The sequence below is a fragment of the Pygocentrus nattereri genome, chromosome 10 (genome assembly GCF_015220715.1).
Source record: "Pygocentrus nattereri isolate fPygNat1 chromosome 10, fPygNat1.pri, whole genome shotgun sequence".
NCBI lineage: Eukaryota > Metazoa > Chordata > Actinopteri > Characiformes > Serrasalmidae > Pygocentrus > Pygocentrus nattereri.
The window spans coordinates 36,583,753-36,599,654 of record NC_051220.1 but is presented as its reverse complement, the minus strand read 5'-3'; the positions used below and the strand labels follow the sequence as shown (position 1 = coordinate 36,599,654).

Here is a 15,902-nt window from a genome sequence, read left to right as displayed (position 1 = left end):
CATGGCGAAAGTGGCACATCAAAGCTTAACTACGGTGTTGTGTTCGAAGAGACAGAGAAGTGTAATGGTTATGTACTTGTTAATGTTGCTGCCTTCCTTCAGTCTCTCGCCAGCCGCACCAGTCTTAGCTGCTCTCTCACTTCCAGCCAGATCCACTAAGCTCAGCTTACTCACCTTCTCCCCACTGGTCTGCACAGAGAGAAAGAAAGACATGGAAAATTTACTTACATTCAAACATCCAAGGCTGCAGGGTGATTTGATTAAAGCAGAAAAACTTCACCTTCATGCAGCCTTCACTATTTAAGCATTTTCATGCCTGTCAGGCTTTCCCTGCATCCTTCCTCCCCAAAATAGAGAGACTGTTTGAATATTTGTGTATGAATGACCATGCTGCCCAAACTGCGCTAAACTGTCAAACAGAGCATGAACAAAGGCAAATGAGGCCATGCCAACAAGGACACAAGTATCCATTGTTCTCCTCTGTCCAGCGCACTGCTGCAGTATGAAGAGCAGCCAGACGAGCACAGACCTTACCATAAACACCATTACTCACATTACCATCCGAAAAAAGTGTCGCTGAGAGGGGCAGGACACAAGAGGGTCAATTGGGGGAGTGGAAGGAGGGGATGGAGACAAAGACCACAGTGCAACAGTATTTGTACTAAAAGTGTTAAAGCCTTACACTGTCACTGTTGTAACCAAACCTTGCATCTTTAATATAATTTAATTAACCTTTAATATAACATTTTATTCCAAGTAATGTTCCCAAAGACCATTTCTCCTGGTCTTTCAAAGTAAAGCACAACAGCACTGTGCTAAAGTCAGTGAGAGCACCCAACCAAGTTATGCAAGTTTCAGTAAAATGGCTAAGTACAAGTTATTCATTTTTCAGTCTCAAGAAAAAAGCAGAAATCAATAACACACATTTTCCAGTATTTTGTGTGCATTTACTCCATTTTTCTCAAGAGACTTGCTTTAAGTTTTTCAAAGAAATCTGCAGGAATATTGTTCCACATCTCTAAAGTTCAGTCTTAGAAGTTGGTTGCACTTTCTGCTTCTCACAGTCCAAGTAACCCCAAACACACTTAATGCTGAAGTCTGGGCTCTTGGGTGCTCAATCTGTTGATCCAGCTTCTTTGTTTGATTAGTAAATTTTCTCTAGTTTTGCTAATTTCCTTTTCTCAGTAAGAGCTTCTTTACAGCTACACATCTTTCAGACTGAGTCATCTTCTCACAGTGGAAGGCTGGACAGGACACCTGTGGAAGTTTTCAGATCTGAAGCAGCTTAATTTTCCCCTCTCAAAGATGAAAGCTTTAAGAGATGTTTATCTGATGGGGACAGTTTTGGTTGTTTGCACTATTGTAAGAAGTCAAATTTTTCCTGTAGTTTCCTGTAGTTTATCCTGTAGTTTTAAATATTTTTTCCCCTCTTTGATGTTCCTCTCTAATGCAAGTGCATTATCTTGGATCTACCTTTTTCAGACATATCATTTGAAAAATGAATAAATTAATTACCTAATGGCCATTCTGACTGAAATTAAATAAACGAAAGATGGTCTCTGTCTTTTGCACAGTACTGTAAAATATAAAGGTGGGGGCCATATTTCCTTTTATTTACTCTTTTATTCACTCACCAGGTAAATTGGTTAGCAAACACAATGCTGAGCTACTATAATACCAGACGAGGACAAAGAAAACATGAATCAGAGGGCCACACCTGCTCTCAAAGTTCAACAATGGCAGAGTGTAATTTGCATAGGGAAATTTCATGTAAAGCCATTCTGCACTCATTTCTTGTCTAAAGATCCAAATATCCACAACCAGGGTAAAAAAGATGTAAGCAGTTAAGAGACATGCTTAGCCTTTATTTCTGAGTCTGTTTGAATGGTGGGACTGCTACTATATTTAGAGCCACATCTGCATTTGAGTGCAGTGCACCTGTTGAGTAAGAGGCATGGTTCAGTCACTGCTGAATTATTGATCTGGAAGGGAAGTGAGCTGAATCAGGTGACCATAGCAAAAAAGGCAGTGCAGAGGGACGCAGCAACAAAACCACACGGGCTATAGATAAGCTGAAACTTGAGTAAGGAAAACGCATAACTTATTCATTGATTTTCCTGCTTTTTGAAGTCCCAGTCCTCTTGACTTAGAGTGATACAGAGTGGATAAAGTAAGGCCTTTCATGTGTATATTGAGCTTCCCTTGCTTCCCTTACTTTCTAATAGCCCTGAACCAGTTGCATTAAATAGTGAAAACAGAAAAAATGTGCAAAGAATGTGGGATCTATGACCAGGATTAGGAGAAACGGGAACTAAAAGACACAACACTACACACTACAGAAGGTGGTGAAAGGAAAAAGTTAAAATGCATTTGCATGCAGGGCCACTGATAAAGCCAAACATCAGCAGCAGTGCAGCAATGACAGGCTAGACCTTACCCCAGACTGCAGGTCTTTGAGTGTATGTGTGAGGATGATGTTGAAAACCGCGTGGGAGCGACTGCTCTCCTCATTCATGTTGGTGGCAGCCACAGTACGAGATTTATTCCCCTCAGACATCAATGACTCAATGTCCTTCAGGAAAATGAAGACAGGGACAGATTAAGTTCCACATTTATACTTAGTGTTTGTACACACACTGTACTTCTACTTATGAATGGTATTTCGTAAATCTTCAAATATTAGAGAATGTACCATTTGTAGACCAACACCGCAGGGAATCCTACTGGCTCTCACATAAAAATGCATAAGGGACCATGCAAATGCCTAATTTGCAAAGCAATGTAGCGATGAAAGGTACATTCATCACACACAATTGCCAGTCCCACAGTCAATAATGTTAGAGATCCATTATCACCACTGCTAGTGAGAGAATTGCCAACTGTAACCACGTGAGAATGATTTTCATCAGCAGTACTTCATCAAAGAGCCATTATATCAATAATTCTCATCACGCAAGGTGACAGGCATCAGCTAGTCTTTAGCAAAAAAACTCAAAATAACATCAACTGTATAACATTTCATACTATAAAAAATATATTTAATATAATATAACTCAATATGGATTAATTGTTTTTTGTCTGCAAAATAAAAATATCACAGCTGTGAAAGTCTAAAAATGGTAAAGCGGTCAATCAGTTTGTATAAGATTTTGGTCGTCTGTCAACACTAGGCACAGTTTACCTTATAGCTAGCCACCGCAAGGCGAGAGAGTCCATCCACATACGGTCCAAGGACTTTGTGTTCTCGTACTCTTAAAGCCTGCCGACTTCTGTGGAAAAAACACTCAAGTATTGGAACAGAACCTCTGATGGAACGTAATTACTGTCCACACCAGCCTGCACCTTGGACAGCAATTTACTTATATGGCATAATTCTAACTGCCAACTTCAACTTTCATTAATTGATGGATGTAGTCAGATCTTCTTCTTCTTCTTTCGGCTGCTCCCTTTAGGGGTCGCCACAGAGGATCATCTGCCTCCATCTTGCCCTATCCACTGCCTCCTCTACTTTTACACCAACCATCTCCATGTCCACCTTCACTATATCCATAAACCTTCTCTGAGGTCTACCTCTTCTCCTTCTGCCCGGCAGCTCCATCTCCAACATTCTTTGACCAATATATCCACTATTCCTCCTCAACACATGTCCAAACCATCTCAACCTGGCCTCTCTGGCTTTATCTCCAAACTGCTCTACCTTCACTGTCCCTCTGATCTGCTCATTTCTAATCTTGTCCATCCTTGTCACTCCCAACGAAAATCTCAGCATCTTCATCTCCGCCACCTGCAGCTCAGCCTCCTGTCTTTTAGACAGAGCCACAGTCTCCAAACCATACATCACAGCAGGACGCACTACTGTGTTGTAAACCTTCCCTTTCACTCTTGCTGCTATCCTTCTGTCACACATCAGCCCTGACATCCGTCTCCACCCACTCCAATCTGCCTTCTTCACCTCTTTTCTACACTGTCCATTGCTCTGGATGGTTGACCCAAGATATTTGAAGTCATCCACCTTTACAACCTCTACTCCTTGCATCTTCACCTTTCCACCTGCCTCCCTCTCATTCACACACGTATTCCGTCTTATCTCTACTGACCTTCATTCCTCTCCTCTCCAGTGCAAACCTCCACCTCTCCAGATTCTCTTCCACCTGCCCTCTACTCTCACCACAGATTACAATGTCATGTTATTCAGCTGTGAAGGGCCAGTTGATTTTGGGGTCAGTTCTTCCAAATTGCATTCACTGCAATCAAATTTCATAGTAAAGCTAAATAATCTCTTTAAACATAGTAGTGCCTGTCACTATTAACCGATTACATCATGTATGATGACCCTCACCCTTTAGGGTCCAGGAGGTCTCGAACTTTCTCATTGTAGATCTCCATGTAGGAGACTTCTACAGTGAAGCTCTCCTCCTCTCTCTGTTGCTGCACTGTGCGCTCAAACAATGAACTACAGAGCCGGGGGATTAAACCTGGCTGGTCCACTGAACCCATCATGGTATACGACTTCCCAGAGCCTACATACAGCAAAGACAAATGATATTAAAATGCTGTAATAAATAAACAGATTGACATTTTTGTGTCGTTTACAAAATATAAATCAATAAATAACACAATCACAAGGACACAAATGGGTTATATATTGATTGTGTGACTTTGTAATGCATTATATGCAGCATAAGGAGCCAGTCTCACCAGTTTGCCCATATGCAAAGATGCAGGCATTGTAACCCTGGAAGGCATTGTGCAAAAGACTCTCCCCAAGGCACTGGAACACTACATCTTGACCTGTAAATCAGGTTAAAGTTAGTTTAAAAAATTCCACAGTCAGAGAAACCAGCAGAGACCAGAGGAAACCATCAACAAAGCTTTGTTTATGTAACACACATCAAAGTCACATTCTTAGAAAGTTATTACATTTGCTTTTACAAGAATTACAAGACATTATCATCTCTGTAAATTCATGTGGAAAATACGCTGTTCACTTTTGAGTATAGAACCCTTGGATACAGTATCTAAATATAGATAATTTTAGGTGACACAGCACTGCTCATAAAAAACTTAATCTGTCACATTAAGCTTCTGATTTGTAAACATAACCTTGTCACCAGCAGGGAGCTGAGACACCGGAAACACAGGGTGTTTACTGTGATCCCTAAGCTAAGAGCTTATGAAAGAAAACATAGTACAAAGGACAGTCAGAGCTCACCTGCATATTTCTCCTTTTCTGATTCATCCATAGACCAGAAACAGTAGTCATAGGCAAAGACCTAAAATGCACATGAAATGCACAGATAGTGTTATACATACACTAATTATATAATGGTCTGTTAACTTTATTATTATGAAATATTAATATATATATATATATATATATATATATTAATTTAATCATTTCATTTCAAGAGTTTTCCGAAGAGACAGATTACCTTGGGCTGACTTCTGCTCCCGAACATTCCAACATGGAGCGGTTGCACATAAGGGGAAGAAAAATATTTAGTGAGGTGAAATGGTTCATTGTAGAAAAACGTGACGACATGGACATCTTATCAATGGTGAAATGGGAACCGGGTGTTGCAATGTCTACACTTGCTTTTATTAACCATTTTATTTACTATTTAGTACATTTTTTATTTTTTGTGTAATGTATTCAGAGGTTTTATATGTAATGGCGATTAGTAAAATAGTGGTAAATCCTAGGGAAAAAAATCTGTGTGTTTCCACCAGGAATAATTTTTTTTTTTATCTCAATTTTTTTTAAATATCGCAAAACAATAATAAACAAGGTCTCAGACATAAAGCAACGTATTGGTAAGCACTGCATGCAATCGTTTTCTAGGAGGAAGCTTTTAGATGCATTAAACAATGTCTGATCCCCATCAGCCCACTGTGAACAATTCTGACTATGAAGTTTCCCTTTAAAGGAGCATTTCACACCAAACCACCATGAATTTTACTTTAATTAAATTGTTAAGATGTAAACATTCATATAAATCTAAGAAACTGGTGCAATTCCCCTTTAAAGCATAATTATTACTCTGGAATTACCTACTGTTCATGCATGACTGTGCTGGACCACTAGCTGACATTCAGAGATAAAAGACAAAAATGAGGCACATTTTTCCTAAAAATTGTATATAAATGTGTATTTAATTGTTGCAGAAAAATGAGTATGGTCAATAAATATTAATTAAACCCATTCTTTGAACCCAGTGACTCAAGGGGGACCAAATTAGCACACTATCAGTGACATGCATGAACGGGCAATAGGACCCAGGAACTGAGCTCCTATTCACAAAAATCATGAGAGTCCATGTCATCAGTTGTACTTTGCTCAGTGGACCTGAACACAAACAGATCATCACTCGGTGAGAAAGGGTTGGAAGTACAGAGTAAATACACATTCAGAGCTCTGACTCAGAGCTGTGCTGTCTGTCAAGGAGAGCTCGATGGCTCTGCACAGCAACACACGAATACAATGACCTATATAAACAGTTCTGACAGACTGTGGGGGACAACTGAAGGAAGCTAATCTCTCTGAGAGGGTTCACATCCAGACCTTATTTCAACTATAATGTTTGCAAGATAATGAAAAAGGCTCTGCTTAAGATTGTCTGCTTCTGCCTTTTATTAAAAAACTCCCATTACTGCTATACTGCCTATCACTAATGAAGTGCAATTACACTCCCTTTATTTCTGCCTCCTGTACACGCCATATTCAAAAACAGCCTTAATGACCACGTTCAGTGGCAGCGATCTCTGTTGCTCCAATCTGATGCGTGCAATTCCGAGAAAGAGCATGGAAGTCAGTGAAGCATGTGGAGGAACGGCACAGCCAGCAGAGCAGGGCAGAGAGCGAGTGAATGCTGGGGAAAAATATGCCCTGCTTCAGTTCCAATGACCCCAGGCTCAGCTTGTCGTTTAAAATCAGGCCATGCCACGCCACGCTCTCTCACTGTATAATAAGCGGAACAACAACGTCTCCCGTCACATCGCAGAAATAGCTGGGAGAGAATCGGCCCCCCTGCAGGAAGTGTCAGGATGAACTTCATCTTGGGGCGCCGAGGGAGGTATGCTGGGTGGCAGGCACAGGGAAGGACTGACAGAGCCGCTATGTTAGAAGCTGGCTGGAGGCAGAAACTCACTGCAACAAAATAAGTCCGTTTTTAGAGACAAACCCTCAGTTCTGACACTGAGCAAAGAAGGAGGCAGAGACCTGCCTATTCTTAGAATAAGAATGCATTGCATTCTTTTTCTCTATTGTCTCTTATAATGGCTATCAAACTGAGTGACTGTTTACAAAAGCTTTAAAGCTTTCTAAACCACAGTCTCTAAACCATAGTCTCCATGTGTTTGGTCTTAAATTATTTCAGGCAAACATCCGAAGGCCAGATGATTTCCTGCTGTTCAGTGTGCAACTGAATGTGTATGTGACAGACGGAGTTCTCAGGGAGTTATGACTGCAGCTTACAGTCACTGAAACCACGGTACATTAAAAAGCTTAGGACAGGGCAATGCCAACCTATGCTAAACCTAGACTAAGATATGCTGGGTAATTAATGTGGGCCTCATGTGAAATGGCCCAGTGTCCTATACTAACTAAACCATCCCAGCAAAGCAGTGCCGACACAAAGCGGGATTCAAACCCACTACTGCCAGGTGCACAACTGAATGTGTATGTGAGAGACAAAGATCTCAGGGAGTTACGACTGTAGCTCATAGTCACCAAAACCGTGGTACCTCTATGACCAAACAATCATCAGTCCGATGGGAAACAAATGATTTATCAACCTAAATGTCTGTATTGCAATGAGCTTTTCAAAGCGAGATACTGGAAGGTATTCATGTTATCCTGTTTTTAAAAATTCCTGAATTTTGTCATTTTTGCATGTCAGTCAAATGGCTCTTTCCTATTAAACTCAGGAGAGTGGAGCAGGCCAACACTCAAATGACTGGTCTTTTATTCCCGAAGTTGCTTATAAATTCTCTCTTTTTAGTACATAATCAGATATTTCTAAAACAGAATAAAGAAAAAATTGAACAGAAAATTTTCACAAAACCATGTAAGGTAAATTTAGACAGGCATTATCATCTGCAGAATTATTGTGATAAATGATATCATTGTGATCAACTCAGTTACAAAATGCCACATGTGAGCATTACAGAGCCTTATGCCTACTGGTGTAATTACCACACAATTACCATCACTGCTAACTTCTAATATTCCTTCATTAACACCCAGACGAATAAATGACCAACCCACTGTGCCACTGTGGCGGCCCTTAAGAAGCCAAACAAATGAATAATCTAGCACATCTGAAGAATCTTTTTATCCCTCTGGTACGTTTAAAACCTTATAAAACTGAGATTAATTGTGAAAATAAGATACTGGTTCTCTGTAATGAGCTACACTGCCAAGATAAACCGTTATCGTTTGCATGATTCTTTCATTCAGTCAGAATCAGCTTCAGTCTGAAAGAGCACAACACTAATTTAATAACAATAACAATACTAAGTTTAATTTTTAAATATATTGAACATTTAATAAATATACTATACATAATCATGCAAACCAATGCAGACACCAATCGGGAGTTTTAGCTTTGCTGGAATGGGCCATTCTGATATAAAGGCATATCACCGAACCCTACTGATTAATTAAACTGTGCCACAATATTCTAATGATTTAGTAATTATTTACAATTAAAATATTTAGTTTATAAAATAATTTAAAAAAAATGATGAAAAAAAATTAAATAAAATAAAAAACATCCTTCCCCTCCTGTGTGAAGCTTAGGACAGGGCACTGCCAACCTACACTAAACCTGTGCTAATATATGCTTGGAATTTAATTTGGGACCCATGTGCAACGGTTCAGCGTCCTACGTTAACTAAGCTAACCCAGCATATAGTTGAGCAGTGCCGACAGGAAGTGGGATACAAACCCACTACTGCCACTACAGCGCGTTCTCGGGCTGGTATCGACGCCTGTTTGAATCTTTGGAATAATGCATTGCCATGGTTACATCACATGCCTGCATGCACTCCCAATGCATCTGAAATTAGCACCCGCTTTATTACCATAACCCCTAGACCAAAAAGCATTTTAATATTTTGCAGAAACACTTTAATGATGTCAAGAGGCTGTCACTTTAAGTGAATGCTCTTTCTGTTGGATTTGGTTAGTTTTGTTATTTTTTTTATTTAAGCAAAACATCATACACATATAAAAACAAACATATAACCGTGTACATATACCTGAATACATTTGCTAAGGGGATACACTTAACTACATAAAAAGCCTGAAGTACATACATGCTTAAACAGTTCAAACAGCTTGTTGTTTTAAAGAGGGCTACATTAATTCATGTTATTTATAATTACAGCTATATTCTGCACAGATGGCACAAGACACTGTTATAACCAGTGGATCACTGTGTCAATTTGACTGAAAGCCAACATATTACCAAACAGCTAAACTGCCTACCTTCTTCTGGACAATTTAGCCCATTTCCTTTTTCAGGATGGTAGATCTCATGTACTGGAGTTTCTTTGTTTCATCTGAATGTTCCCCAGCAGTCTTTGTGAGACTGAAAATGTGTTACAGAATCTGTTCTGCTTGTATAGCCTACAGTTTTTAACTAACCATAGATTAGAATGATTGTACAAAGAGAATGTAAATAAATGAATGAATGAATGAATGAATGAACGAACGAACGAATGAATGAGAGAGACATGGCCCATGAAAGAGAAAACCATTCAATTTCATTAAATAGACACTTAAAATTATTGCAATATTTGTGTGGCTCATTACCACACAAATTACCAGCTGATATTTACTGTACTGTAGCTCTCTGATTATGAACACTGCAAAATTTATGTCAGGTCAGCCACTGATGGCAAGCATGAAACTCCCTGCTCAAGTTCAGTAATCTGTTTCAGCTGTTCACCGTCCCATCAGCTTTCACCCATTGCTCTGCTAGACACATAACGCAGCCTTTCAGCCTGTGTTGTCTCAACACAGCTGCAGTGTGTGCATCTGCACAGCATCAAAATGCCTCTGTGCCAACTGCTCAAATGAAATATGCACTCCAGCCCTCTAAAGTGTCTCTGTCTGTCTGCTTTGTAAGATGCACTTATGAATTATGTCGATCCTGAGAGCAAAGCATATGGTTGTTATTACCAAAAAATGCCTTGGCGACAGGTGAGACCAATCATAGGAGATAACCAAGCTAGAGGATCAGTGTAACTACATAGACTTTAGTGCATTTGAGCTTTTTACTGTCTATTACTTACAGGATTTCTTTCATGATGTCACTTAGCAGCCGTGCAAGTCATTCTGAGCTTCAGTGAACAGCACTTTCATCTTTGTTTCTGGGTGAGCTCTTATATGAAGGAAGACTGACAGTGTTAGGCTTGCAGCTACAGCTGCTAATCTCCTGCACAGTGCACATGCACAGTTGTTCCTTCCTTCTCTCACACCCACCCACCCACGCGTAATATTAATTTCACTCTTGCATAGCTTTAAAGAGGCATTTGGAGCTGGCAAAGTCGAAAAACACTGTTACAATATACAACACGAGACAATGACACTTTGATGTTTTATCGGTTGCAATTTCACCAATACAGATAAATCCATAGGACCTCACTAACAGCCAGTTATCACCCAACGGGCCCCCCCCAAACTAAACATCATTCTATAACGCTATGCATTCTGGTCAGGCTTGCAAAACAGACAGGCTGTGGATTAGCCTTCCTTGCATGGAATGTACTCCGTAATAAAATATGACCATGTTAAAGCCCCTGTCATGCTTAAAGAGATGCAGCGGAATTAGCATTTATAAGTGTTACATACAAGAAATACACAATATCCATCCATCCATCCATCCATCCATTTTCTAAGCCGCTTCTCCCTCAGGGTCGTGGGGGTGGGGGGCTTGGGGGGGTGCTGGAGGCTGTCCCAGTGGTCATCGGGCAGAAGGCAGGACACACCCTGGACAGGTCGCCAGTCCATCGCAGGGCAGACAGACACACAGTCACTCCCACACTCACACCCAAGGGCAATTTAGCATATCCAATATGACCTGACCTGACTGCATGTCTTTGGACTGTGGGAGGAAACCGGAGAACCCGGAGGAAACACACGCAGACACAGGGAGAACATGCAAACTCCTTGCTGTGAGGCGACAGTGCTACCCACCGTGCCGTCATGCCACCCGAAATACACAATATAATGTGTGGACTGACAGTGCCATCTCCTTGGCAACATAAACAACCCAGGTTCAGGGATCGTGGTGTGCGGCGTGACAATCAACAGCCACGTTTACAAGTAGCCCCATAAACCGTCAATAATCCGACTAATAGCTTAATCGGAAAAGAACACGTCCATGTAAACACTTCAATCAGAATAGACTAGTCCGATTGAGACCATTTGGAATACAATCTGATTGAACTCCCGTAAATAATCAATTACATAGAAGAATAACTGCCAGGTAAATGCATGTATCCCATTACATTCCCAATCGCAAGGTATCTGTATGTTCTGTGCATGTGTGTTACATGGTGGGAGCATTAACTGCAGAGGAGATGAAGTTTATGCTTTGAGCTTTAAAAGACGGCAGTGGGACAGGCGTCCTGCTTGTGTGTCTCGGAGCATGGCGTCCTCCTCTCACCCTTCTTTATTGGAGTACATTTTCCTGAGACTGCTGTAACTTCAAAGTAATTTAAAACACAAGGGCTGCTCGAATCACTCTGACTGGACTCACTGGATGGTAACATCTATACTAAATGGGAGTCTGCATGGATGTAATTTTAGTTCAGCTTACTTGTAGTGGGTATGTAAATGGAAATTTTCAGAAGACTGTTCAGGACAGTGTGGATCTAAACACCTCAGCCCTTTAATATAATCGGAATATACTCAGTCGGACTGGCAAAACCTTTTGTATGTAAACATGGCCAATGTGGTTCTTTATATCCCTAACCTATGCGAGCAAGCCTACTGCTTCCATGTTTTCATTTAAGCACCCTATTACGAGTCAGAACAGTCATACACTGTGAAGAAATGTCTCATGCCTTATTGTGTGCCACACCTGGGACTCAGAGCAGCAGGAGAGCAGTCACTATATGAGGAGAGGAAGAGAAGAATTTGACGTATACTTACTTCTAACTCTGACTGGGACTTTGCCAGATATGATTTTACCTATGTTAAATTAAGTCCCATCCAACTCAAACAGAACTGAAGAAAACAGCAAAAAGGTGATTTTAAAAATCTCTCAACAGAAAAAAGGCCTGTTAGAAGCAGCAATTTAATGCAGCTCAGCCCAATAACAATAAGTCACCTATATGATAACATCGTACATTTTAGCCTATATTACTGTTTTAACAAGAAGCAATTTAGAGCCTGTTAAAGAGTGATTAATTAAACCTACAGCAAGAACCACCAATCCATACCAAGAAATAAGTTAACCTACAAGTTTCTGTCCAAAAACACAAGCATTTTTTCTCCTTACAGTTATACAGGCTTCTTTGTTGTAAAGTGGCTCTCGTTTGCTTTCCATGATGCCTACCAAGCCATTTCAGTCATCATTTAGCTATGACCAGGAGGTGGACAATAGTCTACTGCACATGAAAAATATCTGTCTGCAAATATCGTTGAATAATTCAATGATGACGTAATTATTCCCCTTTACTGGCACACAATATATTGGTTGACAATATATTATACAGTCCCAAAGGAAATCCTTGTAAGAATTTCTCCAAGTAAATCCAGGACTGGTGGAATAAATGACGGACCTCAGAATTACTCCAAATGCATGTTCAATTTCATCATGATTCAGCTTTTCTTACAGAGAGCAATTACAAAATGAAGAACGTGCTGGCAGCTCCCTGCTGTGCAAGATAGGAGATTTATCCACAGCCTCGATAGCACTGACAGCACTTCTAAGTAAGCATGGTCTCTTTCAGCTGCAGAGTGCATTTCCTATAGAGAATCATTTAAATCTCTCACACGGAACTGATGACTTCTGGATAGTGTAGACCCTCGTCCTGGCACATAAAACTCTGTCTTTGCCTGTGGTCTGCAAAGAACTCAAAAGGCAAAAGAGTATGGGTATTAAATGCATATTAAATTATTTTAATTACTATTTATGAATTTATTAATCACTATGTGCTATGAAATGAATATAGCAAGATTTTATGCAACAAAAATACTTTTATTACAAACTGTTGAAATGGTTTGTTACAAAATCTTCCACATTTAGTCCATAAAGAAAAAAAAGTCTCCCCTGCACAGAAACAAACATCTGCACACTGTGCATTTAAATGTGCTTGTCGTGTTAATTATGCTTTCACAAGTTATTAAGGTCTTCAGTTGACAATTGGACTTTGATTAATATCTGCAGTTGTTCTCCTTCTGTACTTAAAATGCATCATATTGTTGAGCAAAACATACAATACATATTACATAGTGAAATTTCTTTATCATTACAGCCTTGTAAGGGAGTCAACTGAACCATAAGCCTGGCCCCTAGTCGCATTCTCAGGGTGTACAGACATCCACTATAGCGACAGCTGTCAGTGCAAGTCAGTGAGGTCATTACAGGGCACACCAAACTCTGTCTTACACCTCATGACCAGGACCCACATGACAGAAAGACAGTCTGACCACTACTGTGCTTGCATGCTCACTCACTCACTCACACACACACTAATCCACCCCTTCTTCCCTCCAGTCAGATCAGCATCATTTAAAAAATTTGTTTCCGCTTCAGTTGTTCACAAATACGTAGTCCACGACTGGAAAAATGACATTCACGTGACCTAAATTACAATCACCCAGACATGTCCTATTTAATTAACACATAGGAGGGGAAATGGGTCTCATTTGTACTTGATGCTCTTGAACAGGTTGAGGTCAATATAGAGTACTAAACTCTCTTATGCTTTGATTTGAAGCAGACAACATTCACAGATATGCAGAACATGACCTACTGTGGCCTTAAGAAGCCAAAGAGGCAGTGAAACCTTTTCTTAAACACATCTTCTAGAGATGCGCCAAAATTTTGTCCACTAAAAATTGAGAAACATGGACAAAAATTAAAAAAAAAAAAAAAAAAAAAAAGAACAAAAACAAATGAACATTCAAAATAGTGACTGAAAACGCTGGTTGGACCACGCAGGTCCGCGCAGACATGTTGAAACCACTTGATCAGCAGCAGAGTGTAAAACAAGAGATTGATGATCTCTGTTCATGTCGAGTATCAAGAGGGGTTATGACACTCAAGAACTTCTTCACTAAAGGTTTGATATTTTCAAACACGACACCCTGAACACTCAACGCACAGAATGAAGCAAAACAACAGAAACAGAAAGGAAAGTCCCTGCTAGGACAGTAAGCACACTGTTGCTTGAAAAAAATTCAACAACGACTGTCGAAGTTCAAAGCGTCACAAAAAAATTATAGCATTCATTGCCTTAGAAGACCCATTACTCTCTGTTGTCTCTTCTAGTAGCCTACTCACTGTAAAGATTTTAGTAAGTTTATTGTATGTAAACTATCTGCCACAGATGCAGCCTAGATGTCCTCTAGGCTCAGACTGCAGAACTCTATCAGGAGGGCAAAGTGCAGCATGGCATCCGGTTCCTTGAGCTCATTATGACTGAGAATGAGGTGTGTCAGGTCTGTCTCTCTGCCTTCCTCCCACACAGCCACACACACACCCACACAGTCTACACTGGTGATGACACCCCAATTGAGATCACTGATGTGTATCTTTTAAAAACAGAACTGATTCTCGCTTTAAAATGATTGGACAATGAGTAAAACCTGTAAAAGCTGATTGCTCTAAACTTTCAGTTCTTACCAACAAGCTGATAACTGATTTTTTTGTAAACTTAGGACTGAGTAAACATATGTTGGGATGTTTTGAAAGCTCTGAATAAATAAACAATAATAAATAAACTCCCTGCAAATAAGGACACTGACAGTACAGGCACTGTTGAGAGATTAGTAAGTTTAGCTGTCAGCGACTAGGACTGCTGGGCATGTCTCAAAGAATCACACCTCCAAAAGACAAGTACAGCACAGCTTTTCTTTGTTTTTTTTCTCTGAAGAGACTGTAAACACCACATGATTTAAAGCTCTGTCATGCCACAGCAGCTTCTGAAATTCAAATAGAGCCAAACAATGTTTCTCTATAAAATAATATTAAAACAATAGCACAACTGAACTACTGCAACTCCTTGCTGGCCTGCATGCATTGCCAAACTGTCTTACTGGTTTTATGTCTTATTATGAAGGCACTGCGTCTTGCACTGTGAGATCTTGCCATTCTTTTCTTCTAATACTATACAACTAAACAGTACTTTAGTTGAGCTGGCAACATGCAGCTATGCTAATACTAACCAGCTAACCAGTTAGCAGCACTGTTCAACATTTAGCATTTATTGAACATGGACTGAAAATCGCGCACTGCTTTCATTTATTTAGCGCCTATGTAAGCGGACTGAACTTATTGAAATGCTTTCAGGTTTGAAATAACTCAGGATGCCGTGGCACAGCGTCGACATAAAAATAGAACCAATCAGTGAGCAGTAATCAAACGGTTCTTTAGCCCAAAACACCAACCATGTTGAAGAAAAAAAAAAACTGAGCTCATTTGAGGAAATGCCACTGAATGGTGCTCAGAACTGTTCAGCCCTGCAGTGAAACCAACAAGAACGAGAAACTAATTAGGCCATTGTTTGAAATTAATACAGGCATGTATAAGGTGTTATGCCATTACAGCGTAAACCATCGGATTAAGGTTGCCTACTTTATTTAAGTCCCTCACGTGACATGCATAAAACTACTCTACTCGTGTATTGCTCAGTGTGCAAGGGGCCCTATTCTTTTAACAGTA

General features: G+C 40.1%; 1 protein-coding gene across 3 annotated transcripts in view; it reads right to left on the bottom strand.

Annotated features, from left to right (window-relative positions):
• Positions 1 to 15,902, bottom strand: part of kif13ba (kinesin family member 13Ba) — a 49,999-nt gene that overhangs the window by 26,675 nt on the left and 7,422 nt on the right. For 2 of the 3 annotated variants that reach the window (XM_037541917.1, XM_037541919.1), the window contains exons 3-9: positions 5,433 to 5,445; positions 5,213 to 5,273; positions 4,699 to 4,791; positions 4,340 to 4,520; positions 3,182 to 3,269; positions 2,438 to 2,572; positions 77 to 189 (exon numbers count right to left, since the gene is read on the bottom strand). In XM_037541917.1, coding sequence (XP_037397814.1) covers positions 77 to 189; positions 2,438 to 2,572; positions 3,182 to 3,269; positions 4,340 to 4,520; positions 4,699 to 4,791; positions 5,213 to 5,273; positions 5,433 to 5,445 — 684 coding nt within the window. The remainder of the gene's footprint in view (positions 1 to 76; positions 190 to 2,437; positions 2,573 to 3,181; positions 3,270 to 4,339; positions 4,521 to 4,698; positions 4,792 to 5,212; positions 5,274 to 5,432; positions 5,446 to 15,902) is intronic. The other variant, XM_037541918.1, reaches the window with a different exon arrangement.